This window comes from Rattus norvegicus, chromosome 2 (assembly GCF_036323735.1).
Source record: "Rattus norvegicus strain BN/NHsdMcwi chromosome 2, GRCr8, whole genome shotgun sequence".
In the NCBI taxonomy this organism is placed as follows: domain Eukaryota; kingdom Metazoa; phylum Chordata; class Mammalia; order Rodentia; family Muridae; genus Rattus; species Rattus norvegicus.
This window is the reverse complement of record NC_086020.1, coordinates 63,596,695-63,620,992: the sequence shown is the minus strand read 5'-3', so window position 1 is coordinate 63,620,992 and position 24,298 is coordinate 63,596,695. Positions and strand designations below refer to the sequence as shown.

General features: G+C 45.1%; 1 protein-coding gene across 7 annotated transcripts in view; it reads right to left on the bottom strand.

Annotated features, from left to right (window-relative positions):
* Drosha (drosha ribonuclease III) overlaps nucleotides 1-24,298 on the bottom strand; it is a 111,804-nt gene that overhangs the window by 82,696 nt on the left and 4,810 nt on the right. For all 7 annotated transcript variants that reach the window (XM_006232050.5, XM_063281745.1, XM_039102206.1 and 4 more), the window contains 7 exons: nucleotides 19,800-20,633; nucleotides 17,056-17,148; nucleotides 12,369-12,479; nucleotides 11,919-12,150; nucleotides 9,021-9,162; nucleotides 6,940-7,094; nucleotides 3,460-3,540 (listed from right to left, as the gene is read on the bottom strand). In XM_006232050.5, the coding sequence (XP_006232112.2) occupies nucleotides 3,460-3,540; nucleotides 6,940-7,094; nucleotides 9,021-9,162; nucleotides 11,919-12,150; nucleotides 12,369-12,479; nucleotides 17,056-17,148; nucleotides 19,800-20,633 (1,648 nt within the window). The remainder of the gene's footprint in view (nucleotides 1-3,459; nucleotides 3,541-6,939; nucleotides 7,095-9,020; nucleotides 9,163-11,918; nucleotides 12,151-12,368; nucleotides 12,480-17,055; nucleotides 17,149-19,799; nucleotides 20,634-24,298) is intronic.

The following is a 24,298-nucleotide window of genomic DNA, read 5'->3' as shown; positions in this document are numbered from 1 at the left end:
CAGCATAACCCGGTTGTATGGGTGTTTGAAAGAAAGGACTTACTTCCCAAAGGAGCTACAAGAAATAACCAGCATATCCCAGCAGCCACAGGAGTCTGCAAAGGGCCAGATGGGGAGAGAGCTTCAGGATAAAGAAGAGTTTGTTTTACGTGGCAGAACTCAGGATCATGGAGTTTCCTTCAAGCACTGATCTAAAGGCAATGGCACGGCTAGGAGATGTGAAATTCCCAAGTGCCCAGCCCAAGACTGGAGGAAAGAAGCAGGTGTGCTGGGACAGAGGTGGGACCAACAACCAAGAACTGTACAGACAATCCCCAAAAGTCATGCAAAGAGAAGTGTGCTAGGGAGGAGGACTGCACCACCAAGACCAGGGCTGGCGCCCTCTGTCAGCCAGGCAGACCAGGGACAAGTAGTGGAGTTTGTCAAGAACAATGGGGATGACAGGACCTAGAAACTAAGCCAAGAGAAGCCACAACACATTATCATTATGACTAGTAAAAGCAGAGCACCAGCCAAGGGGGTCTGCACCATGGTTAACAGAACATGCTGTCACTGGGTACAAAATAAACCAATAAACTGGGTACAAAAGAAACCAACAAGAGGGCTGAGCAGTTTCTACAAGCAGAAGAACTAAAGACTAGCCAAAAGCCTAAAGGCAAGTTACTCCCCTGCACAGTCTCACTATCCCTTGAGCAGTATAAGCTTCATCCAGATTCTTAGACTGAAATCCACAGGCTGGAAAAGTAAACTGGCTCCAGAAGAAACGATCCTGCTCACTGGAATCACTAAACTGGTGATGAGTACCCATCTTTCCTAACGGGCCCTTGAGACCCTGTACAAAGCAGAAAAGAGATGTCCATGTCCAGATAGTTCAGTGAGCATTGGCCACAGCAGCTAAGTAACCACTGGTAGCATACAGACTGGACGTGATATCCTTGCACCTAGTAAGAGTAGATAGCACAATGGAGTGTTGGCCAAGTCTGGTTTAGTAAGTCTACCTCGGATCTACAGAGCACTCATTTCTCCCGCCTGAGTAGCTCACTGGAACTGACATATCTTGGCATATGAAACTATTCCCTCATTAGTTCCTAATGTGGAAGGAGAGCAACAATAATAGCATGACCAGGAAAAATCTACTTAAATTACCACCACCACTTCTTCAGCCCAAGTACCAAAAAACAAGATTGCATTACAAGGAAAATGGAGATACGTGCCATCCTTAAGGCTCACAGAATTACTGGTACTGTGGAATCCACCAGTGTAGATCCTAAAGGATACTAGAGGGTGATCGCAGGCTATCATAATCTCTCCCAAGCAGCAGCTCCGAGGGCAGCCGCTGTGCCAAGCTTTGTAGCTCAATGAGACATTACCCAAACTCCATGGCAGCTCATCCGGTCAACGTGTTTGTCTCCATCCAATCAGAAAGAAGGACTGGAATTTCTCACTATCATACTTCCTACATTATATTCACAGAGATCCCAACTGTCCAGACATACTACAGGCCAAACTGCTCCATTATCTCTGTTGTATTATGCTATTCAAGGAAGAGACCTTAATAAAGACACTATGCACTACAGAGGATCTGAGAAAACCCCCACAAAGGTTCAGGAACCTGCCACACACCAACAGTATCTGCAAGTTCAGCTATCTAGGAGCTCTCAGGACATCATCTCCAGAGTAAACAACGCATTACTCTACCATCCCCTTCCTACAATAAAGGAAGAACTACAACACCCAGAAGTCCTCTACAGGTTCACAGGACAGCAAACGCACACCCAACAAGACTGCTCTGGCCATTACACAGTGACACAAAAGGCTGCGGTATCAAATGGGGCCCAAGTGAGATCCCTTAGCAAGTCTAGGTTAAGGACAAGCACTCCTGTCGCTGTGAACCAAGAATTCAGCAGCTCCTACGGCAAGGTCTGGAAAAGGTGCCAAGAAGAATCCATGGCTGATCACACTGGCGAATCACAATGCTGGTCCCTGCACGTAGGCCTGGTCATCTTTAGTGAAGAATTACATGCCTTGGGGTGGGTGTGAGGGATGATGGGAAGGTAGGTATCTCATTCGTATGGAAGGCCTGGCTTCCTGGGACCTCTATGAATATTATGATGGAGATAATAATGTAGTGAGAAATCAATGTGCCCAGACCTGCCTATCACAAGCTGGATTCTGTTGATCCCAACAAGCAATTAAGCTGAGTGGCACAGGCAGCAAGCCATCCTAAAGGAAGGTGGCACATACAGAATCGAACACTGTATTCCATCCACTGGCACCATCCCTTGAGAACAATCTACCATCAGTCGCAAGCTGACTGCCTAGGCCTTCTACCTGTACAAAAGCCAACAAGAAGAATACAGCCCACAGGCAGACAGCTGATATACCGCACTCTGGCTCCCACACAGGAAAAGCCTACCACCCAGCTATAGGGAACACAGTCAGCCTGTAGGCAGCAGCTGCTGCTCCACAGGGCGGCTCCCATGAGGCCATCCTCTGCTACAAAGCCTTCTCTTCCGAGGTCATGTACTTCCTGAAAAGAAGCTCTGCAGACCAAGGGATGTGCAGGTACGAAGGCCATTCCGGCCACACAGAAGGAAACTCTGTTAAGATGGCTGATCAGGCCCACAGAGCAACTGAACCACCCCCTTTACTCTTGCCCCCACTTCTCAGATGCAGATCCCTAACGAGAGGTCAGAGCACCCTACCTGAGGCACAGGGACGGATGCCCACAGATAAAACCTTATCAAGACTCATTTGACCTTCAAAGTCACTAAGTCATTTAAATTACCAAGCAGTCCTAAAGCTTTTTTAGAGCCTCAAACAAGTTTTAAATAGAATTAAGAACTTACTTCGGAATCATAAGATGGGAATCATGGAATTAATGAAAATAACTTACGAAACCCAACACAGTGAGAGAAAACTAGTCTAAAGCGAGTAGGTCACGTGGCTGCAGTGTGAGAGTGTTCCATCCCTTCAGTCAAGCCTAGAGTGTCTGAGAAGCCAGGGCTGGGGCACGCAGTCAATGGGAAATGACAGCTGGAGAGAGAGACTTTAACCAGTACTACAGTAAGATAAAGGGCCACAGTAGGTCCAAAGCAGGGTAGGTCCTCAGGGAAAGAGAACGTCGCCTCACAGCTTCAACGAGAACACTTCCCTGGGGCAGTTCACAACCTCTTCCGATGAACACCAGAAACTAATACCACGGTGTGTACAGTCTGAGGACCTAATGATAGCACATCTAACAGGAGCCTTCCAAACTCTTGCTTCCTTAACAACACTTTGTAGTCTACTCAAAGCCCAAACACTTTTCTTTCTGTAACTGTCAGTAACAGTCTCTAATAGGGAACATGAAAAGGGTATTTTGATGACATTATTCCATTTAATGGAAAAGAGTAACAATGGCATCTGTCTACTTCTGACTACTTGGTGCTTATATAAATCATAACCCAAGCCAGTTACCTCTTCTCCGGGATAAATGCTGTGCCGAATTCCTGTGCGTCTTGCTTTTGCACTGCATTTGCAAAGTGGTCCGTCGTTCATCTGTCAGAAACAGAGTGCAGGTCGGTGTTACTTGGAGTAGACCACACAAGGCCCGAGGATGCCTTAGAAACCATGCGCTTTAATGCCATGAATACTGAGGCTCTGAAGAGGCTGTCTGATTAGAAGTCCAAAACCAATAAAGCTGCCAACTGTCTATAAAGGCTGATAAAGGGAAGCTATGACAACCCTGGAATCCCAAGTCGTGTGTGCAGTCAAGCAGAAAACACCAATGTCAGCGTGCTGTCGGTCCCATTGTCTCCTACCTCTCCACAGGATTCTCGCCTTTCTCTTATTTCAGGAAAAAATGTATGTTAGACACACAGCGACAGATGCATTTCATATCCTCAAGGTATGAAGACTTTGAATTAGTCTACTCTGAAGAAGACCTACAGATTAAATGTCTTAAAAACTGAAGTACGTATGAACCAGAGGGATCAAGGGAGTGTCCAGGAGAATAAACACACACACACACACACACACACACACACACACACACACACACACACACACACACTAAATAGAAGAGCCCATGAAACCAAGTAACACTTATTCTAGAAAGAACAAATAACCTTAGATTTTGAAAGAAAAGGAAACTCCATCTAAATGGACGTACCACTGGGGCTGCTGGAGTTGGGTAGGCCAGGCCTAAAGGAAGAAAACGAAGTGCTGAGTGGTACAGAAAAACACAAGGGGTTTCCCACACGGCACCAGAGGGCATGAGAGAAAAGAAAGAAGGTGTACGACATTTATCAGGCTCAGGGCGTGCAACCCAACAAACAGAATGGATCGTGTGTGTGTGTGTGTGCAGACCAAATGAAAGCTGCACTCAAAATCTAACAAGCCATTTGCCTCACAGGTGTAAGGACCCGAGCTCAGAACCCACTTAACAGCCAAGTGAGGTGGCACGCACCATACTTCTAGCAATGGCCGGTCCTGGAAGCCCAAAGACCAGCTAGCTTGGCCCAAGTTCCAGACCAAGGAGAAACTTTGCCGCCAATGAAAGATGGACTGTCCCTGTGGACCAGACTTGAGCTTGTGTTCGAACTCTCCTCCATGCGCACACACAGCACATGCTTATGTGCAGCTCTGGGAGTTCATCCAGTCTAAATGCGCTAAAGACGGACATTTGTTTTTACATTCCTAAAGTGTGTAACAACTACTGACACGCTATTATATTCTACCAGGTATTATATGTAATCTTTTAAAGCATAAAAGAGGAGTGTGTCACTTATATGGAAATGCTACGATTTACTCATGAGACGACACCTGTGCAGTCCGGTATCAATGTAGATCCTGGGATCAATCTCCTTAGACACCGAGGGGTGATGATATATTGATACTTTTTTTTTAAGTACTCTGGATTTGTAATTCACTGTGCTCGATTAAAATATAAATGAAAGTGTCTCAATAAGACTTTGGCGAAAAACAGTACAGTGAAAAGCTTAAACTCCTGCTAGCCTTTTGGGAAATCTAAAGCTCCAGGAAGTATAGCAAGAAAATAACATTATTACCTTAAAAACGGTGTTAGGGTTGTTATGAAGCAACAGCGGGCAAATAAGAGGCTTAATAACTTTTCATCAAAAATCATAACATACTCCTAGTGCCAGTCATAGCTTCCAGGGAAGCAGACAAACAGTCACATTCGTGCCTCCCACCAGCATCTGTGATCCCACATGGACCCTCCACAAGGCTCAAGTATCCTGAGGACAGGAACCCAAGTACAACACACAGGACGGCAATGTAGTCCTATCAAGGCTGAACACACACACACACACACACACACACACTCTCTCTCTCTCTCTCTCCCTCTCTCTCTCTCAATCTCTCTCTCTCTCTCTCTCTCTCTCTCTCTCAATCTCTCTCTCTCTCTCTCTCTCTCTCTCTCTCTCTCTCTCTCTCTCTCCCTCTCTCTCTCTCTCTCTCTCTCTCTCAATCTCTCTCTCTCTCTCTCTTTCGGCTGATACTTCCTAACTGACAATAACCACCAGTGAAAAAGACCAGGCACATGGGTATGGAGAAAAGTTTCTAGCAGACAAAAATGTTCTAAAACTTGTAGTGCTAATGTGCAGTCCTGAAAAATATATGGAAAACAGCAACAGATTATAAACTTCAGTGTAAATCCTCTCACACGACATGTAACTCCTTCATCTGAATGGGAAAGGAAAGCACTAAGTGTGGTGGCATCTGTTTAGAATGCCAGCGCTCGAGGAGCTGAGGCAGAAAAGCTCACAGGTTCAAGGTCAACCTGGAGTAGCTATAAAAACCTGGTATAAAATACGTTGAAAGCTTTACAAAGGTTTCTACTCAAACCACATTTTTCTCAGTCGTTTCAATTATTTTAATCCTTTCCCCCCCCAAAAAAAAAAAAAAAAAAAAATCTGGGGCTAAAGAGAAGAGATGGCTCCACAGTTAATGACACTGGCTCCTCCCCTACTGGACCCGGGCCCAACTACGTGAACCACCAGTAGCAGAGGATCCATGCCCTTTTGGGACACCATGAGCACAAGGCATGCATGCAGTACATGGAGAGACATGCAGGCCAAAACCAATACACTTAAAATAAAACGAAATAGTAGTAATAATAATAATAATTTTAAAAGCTTTTAAAATTATTGTTATCTAATAAGAATCAAAAGAAAATTCTAAATAATCCTGAATGGTATGAACTCACTCACAAACTATGACTGGTAAATTACCATACAGAGCAAGATGAGATGTGCCTTACTATGTGTAACAAATTACATCCATAAAAGGCACATTTTCATATGGACTGTGTATTTGTAAGATACAAATAAATGTGTTATAAAGATACCATTTTCAGAGCCCAGCCCTGTGGCACAAGCCTGTATGTAAGCTAGCACTCAGGAGGCCAGCCAGAACTATAGTGAGAGTCTGTCTCAACAATCATGAATGCTATATACATTGTTTTTATCGGATGTTACTTCAGAAAACAAAATAGCCAGGAAATTTTAAATGTTCCAGCTGCTATGCCATTCATTAGTTCACACGTTCAACCAAGAACAGAGTTCACAAAAGCTCATGATGGTTACCAACTAAAACAAGTGATAGTGTATAGAATGCTTCTGCTCACTACTCGGCAGTAAGACCCCTTCCGGGGAGCTGCTTTAAGAGGCCCACAGGCTCTTCCTTCCCTCCTGCTGCCAGTCTGATGAACAGTGCAGCTTTGCCACTCTGAACAAGGTCGTAGGCGCTGTCCCTGTGACTCGGGAACAGCTGTTCTGGGCTCACACTCTGCAGCTGATCTCTGAAAAATGACTCACAGCGCTGGGAGTAAGGTTCCATTTCAGTACCAGCCAGCATGCACCTTCTCAGCCCTCAGTCGTAAATGTGATGTGTAGGCTTGCAACTTTCACAGCGGAAACACAGAAACACTCGCACCTGGCCTGGGTCGTTGTACCAAAGTTCATCATGAAGTCGGTCAGGGTGAGCCTTTTTGCGTTTAATCTCTGCAATGACATCGAACACCTCCGAGTCCGAGCTGCTTGAGCAGGTGCTGTCCTCGTCCGTCTCGCATTCAGACTCACTGGAGCTCTCTAGTACAGGGTGGGAGAACGCACAAGAAGTTCATGGATGTAACAATGGTTCTGCAGACTTTCGAATGCCCTAACCTCTAACGGTACGGGCAGCTGTGCATTCCTACAGTAAACATTTGAGGGGTAACTCGACACTGCTAGGTGATGCAGGTCAGAGTGCTAAGTCATAATACCAGCTGGGAAAAAGAAAAAAATATAGATTTTATAAAGAAAATGAGAACTAACAATGACAAATATCAAATAAAGATAACACAGCAATAGTGTTTCGCACTGTAAAAATGATATCGATTCAATAAAGAGCTAGTCTACCGCGAGTCAGAAAGGTCAGTGGCAATTTCACAGAACAGACACTTGCGTCTGAGCCACTGGACAGAAGAACAGACAGACAGAAGGGTGGGAGAGAATGGGGAGGGGCCATGTAACCCTGGACACAGGCCTGGGACAGACTCTGAGCGCAACAGAGCAACCCTGGGGGAAGGAGTAGAAGCACCCCAAATGCCAGACTCTAGGCTGAGAGAACACTGAAGATCTTATCCTTTTTTCTCTTGATAACAGCAATAAAGGGGGTTAGTCCTTTCTGAGGACAACTCTTCACTTGCAACTGCAACCCAGTACTCAAGGAGATTCAGGGGGATTAGGAGTTCAAGGCCACCCTCAGCTCCGTAATGAATCTGAAAACAGGTTAAATGAAATGAGACTCCATCTCAAAAAACAAAAACAAAACAAAACAACAAAACCAGAAAAAGACAGAGTTCCTGAAAGCAACTTCACGGAAACAGACAAGACAATTATAATGTGTAAAATAAGCCACAAGAAACAAACACTACACAACTCCACTTAGGTGAAGTTCTTGAGGTCAGAGACACACAGTAATGGAGGATGGGATTGGGAGGCTGCCTGCATTTTTGCTTAATGGAAACGCTTCAGTTTTCCCTGATGAAGAGTTCTGCAAACTGGTTGCTGGTAATACACATGTCCTTACTAACAAGCTAGGTGAGTCCAATGGTTATGGTGGTATACTTAGTGTTGTATTCTATTACAACTTGAGACACCGAGACTCGAAGATGCATGCCCAAGTCACTTAACAGGTAAGGAGAACAAGGTTTCTGAGCCGTTTGGCATCTGAGGCTTTAATTTTGCCGCCACTGCATGGCATGAGACAAAATAAATCTGGGCGAAGTGATGGCCTATGGTGAGTCTCCCATGACCACTTCCCCACCTTCTGCCCAAGATCAAGTATAGTGACATCTGAGTGTGGCACTATGCTAGGGGCTAAGGACAAAGTGGCTAAAAGCATTCCAAAGATTCCATCAGTGTACCTTGTCACCTGCAACCCTTTGAAGGCTGAAAGAAGAGGATGACCGTGAGTTCAAGTCTGGCCTGGGCGAGATATTAGATTTCAGGCTAACTGAACCAAGGAATGAGAGCCTGTCTCAAAAAACTAGAGGGGGTTGTGGGTACAGGGGGAGAATCTCACCATATACTTTAAACATCAGAACATTTAAAATCGTAGACTATGAAGGAAAAAAATCTATGTCAGTAGGTAGAAGCCTTCACACTAGAGTGTGATGCTTCCTCATTAAGCAAGGAGTGCCCAGCAATGGAACGAGAGCTAGGGAAGTGTCACCTGCCCATTTTCAAGAATTTAAGGCACAGCTCCTGCTTTTAGAGGGATGCCGGAATAGAGCGCTTCCTGATTCTGAGGCTAGACAACTCTGCAAGAGATAGACATGTTAGCCTGCCTTATAAAGTAAGATCTTCTACATTCTGGAATGTAACTGAGAAAGGAAGACCACATATTTATTGACTACAGTTAGCAAAAGGAAAATGAAAAAAGAAAATATTTCAAGTTGGGAATCTAAAGGCTATTTTGGCACAGGTCAGATTTCAGCAGTGCTAACAGCAGTCCTGAGCTCTTCCACTCACCTAAATCTTCATCCAGCTTTGTCTTTGGGGGCTCCCATGGAGGCCGGGCAGCTTTGGCCTTCTCTTGCCTGTTCCCCAACTCTTCCTCAAATTTGTCATACAGATCCCGGAGCCTGCTTGTTCCTACGACAGTAGAGTCTCCCTTTGCAAAGTAAAGGATCAGTGTGAGAAGCCGAATTAACGATCATTATACAGAAAACCCCTTAACTACAAGATGCCACTTTCAAGTCCCCAATGTAGTCAGTATTTGAAAACGAAAACACCACACACTGACAGCTTCTGAACCAAACACACACTGTATGCCTGGTGGTTTACCCGTGAGTTTCGCTCACACTGGGCAGCACTGGAACTGTTTGCATATGCCCACTACATGTGACATTAAAAAATACCATGACCCTTAGAGCAAAAGAAAGTCTCCTCCCCTCCTCTCTCCCCAATAAGCACACACACACACACACACAGGACACAGGAGGAGTCCTCTGCCGCTGCCCACTGTCCTTCCACAATGAAAATCACTCTGAATGGCCAGACTGACGTAATGACCACAAAATGTAAAAAGCAGAGCTTTCATTCTTTAAAATAAAACTAAGGCAAACAGTGACTCATCTGTCACTCTGCAGAGGAAATGCCTGCTTCCCGTCAATCCCTCCTCATCCCCAAGACTCTAGCTGCCCTGACGGCTCTGCCATCCTTCCTACCTTCTCTGTGCACTGTGCGCACGCCTGGTGCCTTGGAGGCCAGGGGAGGATTTCAGACTTACTGACAGCTGTGAACTGCCACCCGGGTGCTGGGATTAAACCTTGGTCCTCTGTAAAGGCCTCGGTGCTTTTAACCACTAAGCCATCTGTCTAGTCCCTTCTCTTGCATCTATAACAATGTACTATTAAAAGGGAAGCTGATAAGACACCAGTTGTCTAGCATTTGGTTTTGAATCTTGTCTCTGGCAGAGAAGGCGTGAGAATGTCAGGGCTGTCACAGAAGAGTCTCCGGAATGAGGAAAACTACAAATGGCCACCAAAAGTGAGGAACCCACAGGAGACACTGAGCAATCACATGAGAACCTCTGCTCAATAGCTACAAAAAACAGAACTGCCAGCAATGTAATGAGAAAAGATTTTCTCTGGAGCTCCAGAAAGGAACATATTGCCCTTCTGACACCTTGATTTAAACAATCCAATCCAAGCTGAACTTCTGACCCTAGGAGCTGGGAAACGGTAAACACTTGGTTTTCAAGCCTCCTAGCTCATAAAGCTTCGTCATGGCCGCAAAGGAAAATTCCGTGGCCAGGAGTGACACAGACACAGCTCTGGCAGAGATGGACGCAGACCTTGGAAAAGTCATGTGCTCTCTGAATCCTGTATGCAGACAGAGGTAAGAAAACAATGGCTACACAGTGCCATTTGGGAACTGGGGAGGATTCTCAAGACAACATGAGATGCTGTCCCTGAGCCACTAACTAAATGCTGGCAATGACCTCCCTTGTAAGAAAACTAAGCCTGACACATTCAAACAGCATAGAGGTATAACTTCTAGTTATACTGTATCGAGTATCATACCACTATCATGGATTCCTCAATCCCTTTTCTTCCAAAGACAAGGAAGCCTTTCAAGTTCTGCACAGGTAAGGGCCACAAGAGAAGCAACTGACAGTTCAAAAGCCATGTATATTCAGTAGAAGCCATACCTCAGGGCCAGCAAGATGGCTTAGTAGGTAAAGGTGCTTACTGCTACTGAGCCTGACAACCTGAGTTCAGTCCCCATAACCTTCCTAGTGGGAGGAGCAAACTAACTCCCATGGCTATCCCGTGATCACACACATGACCATACACATCGCAATATAAATGCTTATAAAAAAAATATATTTCAAAATTAGGGTTTTAATCTTTGCCCAAATTGACAAGTGCTCTATGACCTTCTCTTGAGACTCGGGGCAGTGGCAGTAAGATGTTGCTCTCAGGCACGTGTGCCATTATGAAGAGACACAGCCCACGTTCCGTTTCATACATACTATGCTGCCAGGACTTCTTGGGTACATGCTTCGGAAACTTTACAAGAGCTACTCAATACTTCATTAAAAGTTGGACTTTGTACAAGATGATTTTGTCCAACTACAGAGTAGAACCCAGGTGTTCTGAGTGCACTGAATGCAGAGCGGAATTAACTGTAACATTTTGCTGGGTGTATTAAACATAACTTGGACAAAAGCTATCTTCAACTTACAATGGTGTTGCTAAATATAGCCCTGCCCTAAGTCAAGGAGCATCTCTACATTTACGAAATCTCAAAGAGCAAAACCCCATCTTACCTAACCTCATGCGCCAAATGTCACATGGCCATTGTTCCACTCATTCATTTAATGAATGACCCTTATTCTATATCTACCTTGTATCTAGTATGAGATATGAGCCTAATTTATAATTAACTGGATAGGAACACTTGGTCCCCACGTGGTGGCGCTGCTTGGTGGGGTTATGGAACCTTTACAAGGTACAGACTAGCTAGAGGGAGAATGCCTCCGGAGGACAGACCTTGTCTGGTCTCAGAGGACAAGCAGGTAGGGCCTGGTCAGTACTGACTGCCGTACTCAGCTTCTTGCTCCTGCCGTTTTAGACTCTAACCACGAGCCAAAATAACTTCCCCCGTACGTTGTTTCTGGTCATGGTATTCTATCACAACAACAGAAAAGTGAGTGATTACAGTCACAGATGGCCGCATCTGAGGACAGTTTTGGTTCTCACCACTGGAGAAGGATGCTATTAGCATCAAACGGACAGGGCCTACGGATACTGCCCACTATCCTACAATCCACAGGCAATGCCCACAAAGAAATATCTGGCCTAAATGCCACAGGGTGCAGTGGAGAGAGCCTGGCCCACATGGTCTCTGCTTCAGACCTACCACCTGATCCATGGGGTCACTGGAGTAGTAACTTTCCGAGTGTGTGCATCGGATCCACACGGGCTTGAGGAGCTCTTCGTCCTCTTCCTCGGTTTTCTCAGGCGGCGCCTCCTCTGGTTCCTTTTCTTTGATGGACGTATAGCTCTTCTCTTTGCCAGAGCTCTGGCTGTCACTCCACCTGTCTTTTTCCTCCTCCCAACGTGCTCTCTTCTTCTCCCTGCTTGGAGAACGACTTCCAAAGGAGGGGGGGAATGTTAGTTATTGATAATAACATTCCATTGTCTAAGCTACCTAGTGTATTTTCTGCCTACATGTCAATGCACCCTGCCTATGCACCATGCCAAGTTTCAGTAAACCAGTGATTCCCAAATGCCAGTCTGCTAGCGTCAGAATCACCTGGTCTATTTGTATAAATATACACATCCCCAGGCCCCACCCAGATTTACTTACTGATTCACATTCTCCTGGGGTGGGGCCCAAGAATCTGTATTTTTAATAATCTCCCCAGGTAATTCTGCTGTGCATCCAGCCGGCTCAGGAGTGACTGGTAAGCCATAGCTCCTAGAAGAAAAAGACACTCGGAAAACATTCGGACATCTCTACTTGCGGACAATTTCACCAAAGAGAATGACAGTTTTGAATCTTTCATATAGTGCTTTGCCAAAATAATTTTTTAAAGCTTCCCAAAGCCTGGCTTGCACTTAGCTTTGAACTTAACCTGACTGCTAATCCGAGAGAAGCAGCAGTGACACTCCCAACCTCGCCCTGGAAAAACAGACTTAAGTGTTACACCGAGTCAATCAAAACTGTGGCTAATTATGGTCCTCAAAATACTAATGTCAACTCAGTTAATAAAGAGGATAAGAAATCTCCTATCCTTGAATTCCTGAGGCTTAAAAATACGTAAGATTAATCCGACGAATGTACTTGGAGGAAAAATCTATAGGGTAGATTCTAACTTAAGCCTAATAGATCTAGACAGACCCTAAAACCCTTCCAAAAGACAGTGAGTGAGAATCGTGGCCACATTATTATAGTGTTCGCCCCATTGTCTGTGGATAAAATTACTACTGCCTCTAGATTTAAGTGAGAAATTATTTTGAGACAGACATGGTGACTTGTTGTGGTCTAAATAAAATGGCCCTACTGAATAATGAGTGGTATTACTGGAGGTGTGGCCTTGTTGGAGTGGGTGTGGCCTTGTTGGAGTGGGTGTGGCCTTGTTGGAGGAAGTGTGTCACTGGGGAGGTGTAGGGAGGGGTTAAAGCTTTGATATTTCAGGAGGGCAAGTCAGGCCTGCTGGCTCATTCTCTCTTCCCTCTGCCTTCAAATCTGGATGTAGAGCTCTCAGTTCCTTCTCCAGCACCATGCCTGCCGGCAGGCTGCCATGCTTCAAACCACCCTAACAATGGACTAAACCTCTGAATTGTAAGTCAGCCCCCATTAAATGTTTTCCCTTATAAGAGTTTCCATGCTCACAGTGTCTCTTCACCACAATGGAAACCCTAGCTAAGCTATGGTTCCCACCTGCAATGTCAGCACGTGGGAGGCCAAGGTAGGAAGACTGTTTCAAGTTCTAGACCTACATGCCAGCCTGGGAACAAACCTGAGACTCTGCCTCAAAAACATCTATAAAATCTAGACACACGTATTCCAACATGCATTAGCTTTGTTAGCACAAATCACTCAAAAGAAAATGTGTGGAGCCGGTTAGATGGCCGCTCAAGTAACGGTGCTTCTGCCAGGCCGGACAAGAGTGATGCCCAGATCCTACGTGGTGAAAGGAGAGAACTGCCTTCCAAACACGGTCTTCTCGACTCTACAGACACACTGTGGTATACTCACGGATGGACGAGAGCACGCCCTCCCACTACATACACACACACACATACACACACACAAGTAAGCAAGTGTGTATCCTCTGGAGAAACACAATGCACAGGCAGGCAGATCTCTTGAGTTCAAAGGCAGCCAGGGCTGCCCAGAGAAACCCTGGGTACCCTGGTCCAAGCCTATAACCCCAGCAATGAGGAGGCAGAGGGAGGAAGATGGCTGTAGCTTATCTACATAGCAACCTTAGGCCAGTCAGAGCTACACAGTGAAACTCCACCTCAATAACAAAAAAGAAAAACAGCAAAGAAAGACAAAGGAAGCATAAACATATTAATAAAAGTTACCTAAAATACCACTTACTGATAACAATTATATTCTGTATTTTAATATTTTTAATGAGTTTATTTTTAAAGTTTTTAATATTAATTATATTAATTAATTATAGCCAAGGCTGGCTTCAAACTTACTATGCTTGATGAGATGTGAGAAAATCTTTGAGTTCCTGATCTTCCTGCTTTTACCTCAAAAGTGCTAGAACTACTGGTGTCTACTCTCCTCTTTCATGTGTACACCATAACTTAACAAATCTAATGGTAGGTTAGTTAACACTTCCCCTCTGTGAATACCACCGCATCTTTGTACATTTGTCAGATCAATCACCTTAGTGTGCGTGCATCCTCTCTCCATAAACCTAATACTAGGTTTAACTACCCTCAAAACACATGCAAGTTCCATTTTCACACATCTCATCAAAATAGTATTCTTAGAATCTTTGCTGTAAGTCAGAAGTCATTAATTTTACCAGATGGTTGCATACATTTATATAACACATTCTGATTATTCTACCCACCCCTCTCTTATAACATGACGAAGTGCTCCATGAATTTGCATGTCTTTCTTACACATGGACCATGATCTCTGTCATCCCGAGCCTGTGGGCGAGCACACAATGTTAGACCAATGCCATGACTAGTTTGTGTCTGCCTTGGTGAACACTGGTCATAATGTTACTGCCCCAAATACAACTAATTCTCTTATCTCTTTCTTCATGTCCCCCTACTCACAATAAGGAACACCAGAGCTCAGGATTGTGACTGCTATTTCTTCCCTGCTCCAACACGTACGTCTTCAGCTCTCAAGTCCTAGTAAGATCATTACCTCTGCCCCTGCTATGATCTGGGTCATCAGATCACTCCCACTGCACACTAGCACAGAAGTCATCACAGCTGACTTCCTGACCTCCAGGATGGACTCCCTCAGAGCATTTCTCTACACTAAGTCCTGGGAACATGCTCTTCCTGCTTCCCTTGAAGTCCTCGTTCCCTACCCTTCCCTTCAGACCTCAGTACGACTTCTCTAGGTCTGCTCCACACCACCTTTCACTGCTGGGTTCCCAGAAGGCCGTGGGATTGTCCTCTCAAAAGCCCTGGACTTTTATTTACCTCTCCTATTAAGAAGTGAATATCACATTTAAAACAGCACAATATCGAGGGGACACAACGACGCTGTTTTTAACTTGCTGACAGGAAACAACAATAAGCAATGGGTACTCCTTCACTTTGCTCTTATTTTTATGGGAAAACCTCTAGATTTCAACATTAAGCCTGGCTCTCTTGACACGGTATAAATCATGTTCATCAACAGATGCTATTCTTTCGTAAGTGACCATTCTTTCATAATGGTTTTACCCATAAATAAATACTAATTTTACCTTAAATAATACTAACCTAGCTATGCATATATTCCTGGGAAAAACCTCTAATTACTGTTTATCGCACTACTGAAAACAACTTGCTAGTAGTCACTCTAATGGGTATGTTTATTCCCACGAGAGACCGCCTTGTAGCTTCCTTTGCCTAGGTGGGCTTCTGCGGTCTGGGTCGTCTCTGCCGTCACCAGCTGAGCGTGTTTGAGAACAGTTTAAAGCTTTTTTTGTACTAAAAAAAAATTTTTTTAAATATCAGCTTTTCCTATTTTTCCATGATTTTTGCCTTAGTAGTTTTCTGTTACTTGTGTAAAATTTATAAACTTGTTTTCCTAAAACTCAACCCATTGTATTCAAGTATTTAGGTTTAAAATAAAATTTGTCCTTTACATCATTTTGTAATTTTTTTGGAAATTTATTTATCTTTATGTGTATGTGTGCTTTGCCTGCATGTATTTCTATACAGCAGATGTTGTCAATGTCATAGAGGCCAGAAGGGTGGATTAGCTGCCCTGGAACCGGAGTTCCAGATGGCAGTCAGCAGCCGTAGGCACTAAGAGAGGAGCCCGGGCCTCTGGAAGAGCAGCCAGTGTCTCTAACCACTAAGCCATCTCTCCCGTCATTTGATCGCTTCCCTTACCTGCATCCCTATAGTATTCTGCATCACACTTGGCATTTGCCACTTTTAGGTACAGGCTCTTTCAAAGAACCAGCTTTGCATTTATTTACAAATTTAGTTATGTTGCTATAGTGATTTCAATTTCCTTAATTTAGTTTATACTTAAATTGTTCTTTAAAAAAAAAAATGAGACAGAGTCTTACCCTGCAGCCCAGGCTAGTCTGGAACTCAGTATTGTAGCCCAGGCTTGCCTCAGACTCAGTGGTCCTCTTGTGTCAGCCTCCCAAATGTTGGGACCCCAGATGTGAGTCAGCTCACTTGGCTTCCCTGATCAGTTTCCTGCTTCTTACTTACCGCCTAGTGTTAAAGTCAATGCTCGCACAGTTGTACTGAGTGGCCATTCATGTGGTACCTGGGACGTGTACTGTCTCATCAGTGCTTCGCCAGTCATCAGGGAAAATGTCACTCTTATTTCACACGGAAAGAACTCCAGCTTAGAGAGGCTGGATAACCTTAGCTAGTAGCAAAGCTGACAGGCAATAAGCAGTCGGCACTGTGTCAGGCTCCTAAGCACCATGATCCAAGACCACAGAGCTCCTTTCAGACGTGGAAATGACATCTTAAACTGCAGCAGTGACAACTGTGGTGTCAGACTGCTAAAGGGTCTAACTGACACTTGGCTCTTTTCCCTCAAACAAGCAAATTTAAGGGCATAATTATGAATCAATGTCAAGTTTTCATCTAGACTTGTAGTCTTTAATCTAAATTTATAAGTTCATAGCTTTATAGCACTGCGAGCACTTACAGACAGACACACTTTTAATTGGAGGACATTTAACAAGATCTTCCTCAAACGCCATCAGCGTTAGCACTGGGCTTCTCCACCTCCCAGGCCACGCTGGTCAGAGCTGGAATGAAGACTTGGCAGGGTTGGACAAGCACAGAAACTCGAATTTTAAAAGGTAATGCTAATCGCTTACCTTCCAGATCTCTTATATTCCTTTTTGTAGGCCCTTTCCAGAGACGGTGATCTGCGGTTTTCCCGGTGCCTGTGTCTCTCTCGTTCCCGCTCTCTTAGAGGAAATAATACACAGCTGTTTTCAGCAGAGAGACTCAGAATGTCTTCACTGAACCTCCCTCTGAAGAAATTGCACATCTACGAAAACTTCAGGGACTATTCCTACTCATTGCTCCTCAGTTTACTGAGAGACAGGCAGAGTCTCTCCACGGGCAGTTTTGGACGTCATCCCCCACTCAACACAAGTCTCTCATAATCTTCTCAAGAACTTTTAATCAGCTAACCTACAAAAGAACTCCCTTACTACCGGCTTCTAGAAAACTATTTACTTAATAAGTAAATGCGGACTGAAGGTCTCACAGCAGAGATCAGAACAAGCCGGAGCCTCATGGAGAGGGGCCTGAGTTAGAGCTGTGAGCGCTCAGTAACCTGCCAGGCTGCAACTTCAGCACGTGGGCTACTTTCCTCTATAAAAGCGCCCCAAATAGACAGATTTACTTCAAGTGAGAAGAGACCGAGGAGGCTCTCAGCATAAACCTATCATATGCTGACATGAACTAGCATATATACAGTATACATACATATATACTATGATATACTAACAGCTTGAGTCTATCTGACAGACGCAGTGAAGACCTAGAATAAAATCAGCGTCCAGTGTGTCTGCATCAGAGCCACCAATCTGAAGGAAGAAGTCATCACCCAAGTGAAGAAGGGTGATGAGGAGCAGAAAGCTGACCACCCCTCATTTGGAGTTTTCAAGTTCAGAGTATTTATCAACCTTACAAAACTGGGTATCCCCTAATTTGAAAATATGAAATATAAAATACTTTAAATTCCAAAACTTTCGGAGCAGGATGTAACATCTTGATTCTTCAGACTAGGGTTCAACAAGAATAAATCTAAAAAAATCTAAACTCAAAAATAACCCCTACCCCCTTCTTCTATCCAAGGAACAGCAAAACAGTCAAGTCAAAGCAGTCGAATTTAGCAGCTACTTAGCAATTCCAACACAAAATATCTTTCACTTAAAGATTACCCCACTCTCAAGGAAGATTACTCCAAATTATATGATCCTGAAACATACAATCCTCAGGTAATTACGGCAAAATGAAGCACCCAGAGGTGGGAACGAACGCCTTCTCCATCTTAAATTCTACTAAAGCCACAGTTTACATCGAGAGTAGCCTCGCCTACAGAGTGAGGGACAGGTGCTGCAGATCAAAGACACGAAAGGGCAGCTCTTCCATCCAACATGAAGAACCAAACCAGACGACATTCTGGGTATTTTTAACATCTAGCCAACAAATTTACATCTAGGAATAACCTTTCATTCAATTGCTCCCTCCAAGTGGGCAGGGATTCAAAACTAATTTGGATATAAATCGCATTTACGAATATAAATGGATGATAAATCTACTTAAACTAAGCAAGAGTGCGTGTGTGTTATCTGTATGCAGTGCCCTAAGATCCTTCTTCCTCACAAGCGGTGAGCTATCCCTTAGGCGGCCATGCTGTACAGCTGACTGAGAGGAGCCTGGGAGAGACTGTGCGACAGCTCTGCCTAGCTAGGCAAAGCCTACGGCGTGACGCCCTGCCACCTTGTGAACTGCATGCTAGTACCTTGTTCCTAAGCTTCTTTCTCCACACTTTAGAACAAGCTTGATCTTTCAAGGAAACAAGGACATAACTCTTTCTGCAAAGAGTGCCTTGGAACAATCTTGCAGTTGCTATTTAACTGTACTTGGGGCACAATGTAAGAATGTAAGCATGCCGTTGTCTCTGCTCTGACTATGGACGTGATGTGACTAGCTGTTTCAAGGTCCTGCCTTGCCTTCCCACAGTGATGGACTATAACTCGGAATCAGAGGCTGAAATAAACCCTTGTCCCTTAAATTGTTTTTTTAAAGATTTATTATATATGTGTACACTGTAGCTGTCTTCAGACACACCAGAAGAGGGCATCAGATCTCATTACACATGGTTGTGAGCCACCATGTGGTTGCTGGGATTTGAACTCAGGACCTCGGGAAAAACAGTTAAGTGCACTTAACCACTGAGCCACCTCTCCAGCTCAAATAAGTGGGTTTTTTTTTTTATCATGGCAGAAGTGAAACTGGGACAAATTGCCTCCATTAAAGATTTTATTTTTTTTTTTTTATTTAGAAAAATTTGGTACTGGGAAAAAAAAAAAAAAGTATCTACAACTAAACAGCATTTTTCAAACTTCCCTCCATGAGAACATTTCAGCACAGGGAAACGGGCTAACGCTATTGGAGACTGTAACATGAATAAGCAGTCTTGTTTCACTTTCCAAAGGTAACCGTGTTAAAGCGCCCTGAGCAGCTCTGCGTCTCGGTCAGCAGTGGTGCACGCACATCACCAGTTTGTAAAGAACAGTGTCGCAAACTGAAGGTGACCACGATGAGCAAAATTAAAGCCCCAATGATTTAAAACAATATTAAATTAAAACAATTCCATGCCATCAAATCATCATTAAAACACAACTGTGTGTCATGAAGGGAAGGCCACATGGTCTACCCCGGGCATTTTGGAATGCTTCCCTAAACCACTCCAGGACAGCCTGGGCTACACAGAGAAACGCTGTCTCAAAAACTTCAGGGGGAAAAAAGTGAACAAGTTGATCAACAAACAGAAACAGGCCGTGTCTGCAGCTTCATTAAGGAACGTCACGTGCGGGCTTACCTGCTCCTTTCGTAGCTGCGATGGCGCGGCGGTGGCGTCCTCCCCCGATCATATTCCGAGCGGTAGCGGCTCTCAGGTCTTCTCCTCTCCGGGCTGCGGCCGCGCTCTCTGCGCTCCAGGGACCGATGCCTCTCACCTCGCCCGTGACTGTGATCTCGGTGCCTGTGGTCATCGTAGTGCTTAAGCCTCTCTGGGGACCTTCTCTCACTCTGAGCCTTGGGAAGTGAGTATGGAGGGAGGTGTCTAAAATGAGGGGTGCTGCTGTTATTAGCACTGGGTGGGAAAGAACTGGAGTTGTTCTGAAAACTGTTGAAATTGGGAGGCGGGAAACTGTGCGAGTATCCAGGAGGGTACTGATAATTAACCTGCTGCGGCATGACGGGAGGGGGTGGGGGGTGGGGCATGGAAGGAGGGGGGACCATGAAGGGGAAAGTGCCTTGGCCGGGAGGTGCTCCGGAGACTGGGGGGTTGTTGGGACAAGGCATTGGAGGGGGCATGGGTGGAAAACAGGGAGGCACAGGGAAAGGGTGTCTCATCTGGTGGTTGGGGTAAGGGGGCCTAACTGGGCAGGGTGGGAGAGGGCCCTGTGCTGACGGTGCAACTGGTGGAGGGTAAGGGACAAAGTCAGGCCGTGGGGGCATAAAGTTGGGGGCTTGAGAGTTCGAGAACGAGGAAGAGGGGGCACTGGGAGGCTCATATTGATACTGCGCAGGAGGCTGCTGAGGGTGAAGAAGTCTCAGATTTTGGGGCCTGTAAGTCGGTGCTGAGGGTCTGGCTCCATGTCCTCCTCGTCCCCGGGGACACCCTCGTCCTGGGTGGTAAGACATTCTATGACTTTTTAGAGAAAAGAAAAGGAGAAATCAGAACATGGGTCTCACCAAGACCCACGGCGAGGAGGGAACTGATTCCTGCAAGCTATCCTGTGACCTACACACACATAAATACACACACGCACACACGCACACACGCACACACGCACACACACACACACATGCACATGCACGCACACGTAAACGCGCACACACACATGCATACACATGCACATTCACACACACGCACACACATAAATATACACACACGCACACACATAAATATACACACACATGCACACACACAAATTACACACACACAAATATATACACACATACATACACACACGCGTGTGCACGCACACACCACACACACATGCACACAGACATACATGCACATGCACATGCACACACATGCACATGCACACACACACGCACATGCACACACATGCACACGCACACACATGCACATGCACACCACCATGTAAACACTATGCAAGCAGGTTTCCTAAACACCTAACTATCCTGATGAGCCCCTAAGCACTTAGTAGGGCCAAACTATTTATTCAACCATATAAAGTTTTCCTTTCCTAAAATCTTTACAGCCGGCTCTTCTTTCCCATCTCTTCCACACGCCCGCTACTACAGCCAACCCCTGGACCCAACGGCTGCCCCTCCTCTTCCTCTCCATTCATTCCTACCCTCGCCCACATTCCCTCTAATCTTGCCCGGTGTCTTAAAAGCTCACTTGTTAAAACAACCTACTCAGCTCTGACCCACTCGGCTTTAGTCCTTTAGTCGTCGAAAACCTGGCAATGCCTCAGTCTAAGAAGGAGCCGACATGTTCCCTGAAGGCCAAGGAGAAAACAGGACTGCTGAACACCACTTAAATGGGCAGGCTGGTGCCCACGTTATCTCGATCAGCTTCTGCCAACACATCCCTGGCACCCTCCAGCAGCCAGTGTGCTTTCCGGGCCACCGTGGATGCCACCACGGAGGCTGCGTGCCGTCTGGGGATCCTTCCTCACATCTCAATCCCTCCTGTTTACAGTAACTCTCTTCTATCACACAGAAACACCAACGCCATCACAACAGATGCTGTAACAACTCACCAAATTCATGTGCATCCAACCCCATCCCCAACCTCCTGTTCCAGCCAAAGCTTATCTCGTAGAAGCGCCTAGGGCTCCATCTCCAAATATGTACTTGGGACTAGGGGACCGTCTGCCATCTCCCAGTCTTTCCCTACTCCCCTACCCTTCACACCAGTCTTAGAGGCCCAGTCTACTCAACATACAACACTTGCCTCCAGTTCTCCCTCAACTCTGCACTGCCTCGTCTTTTCCATGTTCAAACTCCCTGAAAATGACGGCATGGACTAAATGTTTTTGTTTCCTCAAAATCCTTATATTCCTGTGGTGATGCATGGAGGATGGAGCTTGAAGAAGTAACTAGGATAAAAGTCAGTCACAGTGTTATTTAAGCGAGTCACGAGTGTGGTGGTTAGAACGAGAAAAGCGCCTATATGCTCATGTATTGGCATGCTTGGTCCCCAGTGAGCAGAACTTACTAAGAAGGATTAGGTCTGTGGAGGAGCTGGGGTAGTCACTGTGGGTAGGCTCTGCAGTTTCAAAAGCCCACACCAGGCCCAGGCCTTGTCTCACTCTTTCTGTTTCTGTTTCTCTGTTTCTCTTTCCCTCTCCCTCTCTCCCTCTCTCATTCTTTCATTCTCTCACTCTCCCTCTCCCTTCTGCTCGCTTGCACGTGGTTCAGGATATAAGCTCTCAGCCTTATGCCTCCCTGACTACCTGCCTGCCACCATGCTTCCTGCCATGAGAAGACTTCCAATCAGACACTTTCTTATAAAAACTGCCTTATTTCTGGTGTCTCGTTGCAGCGACCGAAGAGTCACTAAGACAATAGGGTAACCTAAAGATGAGATTAGTGCCCTTGGAAGACAGAAGAGACCTGGTCACCTGGTGAGGGAGGGTACAGCAAGAAAGCCACCTGAACATCAAGGCAAAACTCTCCACCATGAAAGCAAACCTGAAAACTGACCACTCTGGCACCCTGATGAAAGTCTACAGTGCTCCTTCAGTATGCAAGCAGGGTTAGCACCAGGACCTTTATTTCTACCAAGGCTGAAAAGCAAGGGTGCTCAATTCCCTTCCCAATAAATATCATTTGCTGAGTATCAAGACAAATACACATACCAGGGAGTCATCCTGAAACCTTACCTTATTTAACTAAAACTTTATCTCAAAACTGACACAATGTATGTGTCATTATATCTAATAAAAAGGGTTTGGTGTGGTTTTTTTGTTTGTGTTGGTTTTGTTTGTTTTTTGAGATCTGGTCTCATTCTGCAACCCTAGGGTGCCTGGAACTTGATATGGAGCAGGTTGGTCAGCCTGCCTCTGCCTCCCAAAGTAAAAAATTCCTACCATTTTCTCTGCAAATACTTTAATACTACTTAATAAATAACTTCCTTTTTTAGCCAAAAAGCTCAAATTACCCAAGATGCAATCCACAGACCACAGAAAGCTCAAGAAGGATGATGACCAAAATGTGGATGCTCCCACTCCTTCTTAAAAGGGGGGGGATATCCATAGGCGGGGATATAGAAGCGAAGTTTAGAGCAGCAACTGAAGGAACAGGCATTCAGAGCCTGCCCCACATGTGGCCCATATATATACAGTCACCAAAACTAGATAAGATTGATGAAGCTAGAAAAATGCATGCTAAAAAGAACCGGATATAGATCTCTCCTGAGACACATCCAGAGCATGTCCAATACAGAGGTCAATGCTGGCAGTAAACCACCGAACTGAGAACAGAACCCCCTTGGGGGGAATTAGAGGAAGTATTGAAAGAGTTGAAGGAGCTTGCAACCCCGTAAAAGCAACAATGACAACCAACCAGAGCTTCCAGGGACTAAACCACTACCGAAAGACTACACATGGACTGACCCAGGTCTCCAACTGCATATGTAGCAGAGAATAGCCTTGTTGGGGCACCAGGGGAAGGGGAAGCCCTTGGTCCTGCCAAGGTTGGACCCCCAGTGCAGGAGAATATGTGGGGGGGAGGGGCAGTAAGGGGGATGCATAGAGGGAAATACCCGTATGGGGGAGGAGGAAGGGAAGGGATGAGGGCTTATGGACAGGAAACTGGGATGGGGAATAACATTTGAAATGTAAGTAAAGAAATATATCTAATAAAAAATTTTTTTAAAATAAAATAAATAATAAAATAAATAAATAAATAACTTCCTTAACTAGCTACAGTATTCTTTCTGACCTTTCAGCAACCCCATCACCTTCTGGGATAACTATTCTTACCAACTTGACTATTATTAGAACTAAAACCCAAAAAACGGAAGCCACAATTCTGAGGAGATTTTTGCTTAATTTTTAGTAGGAAGAACTACTTCTGATCCAGATCGCTGAGGTAGGAAGACACATCTTTAATTATCTGTACCTAATCTGGGCCACACCTCCTTGCTGGAAGCCTGTATAAGGACATGGGAGAAGGAAGCTTTTGCTCTTTGCCTGATTGCTCTTACCTTCTTAGCAAGTTCACTCCTTCACTTACATTAGAGCCTATTTTTTATCAGCTTCCAGCATATACTGAAAACCAGCTAAGACATCCAGCCTCATAGACTATGTAACTACAGAATTGTTGGACTTTCAC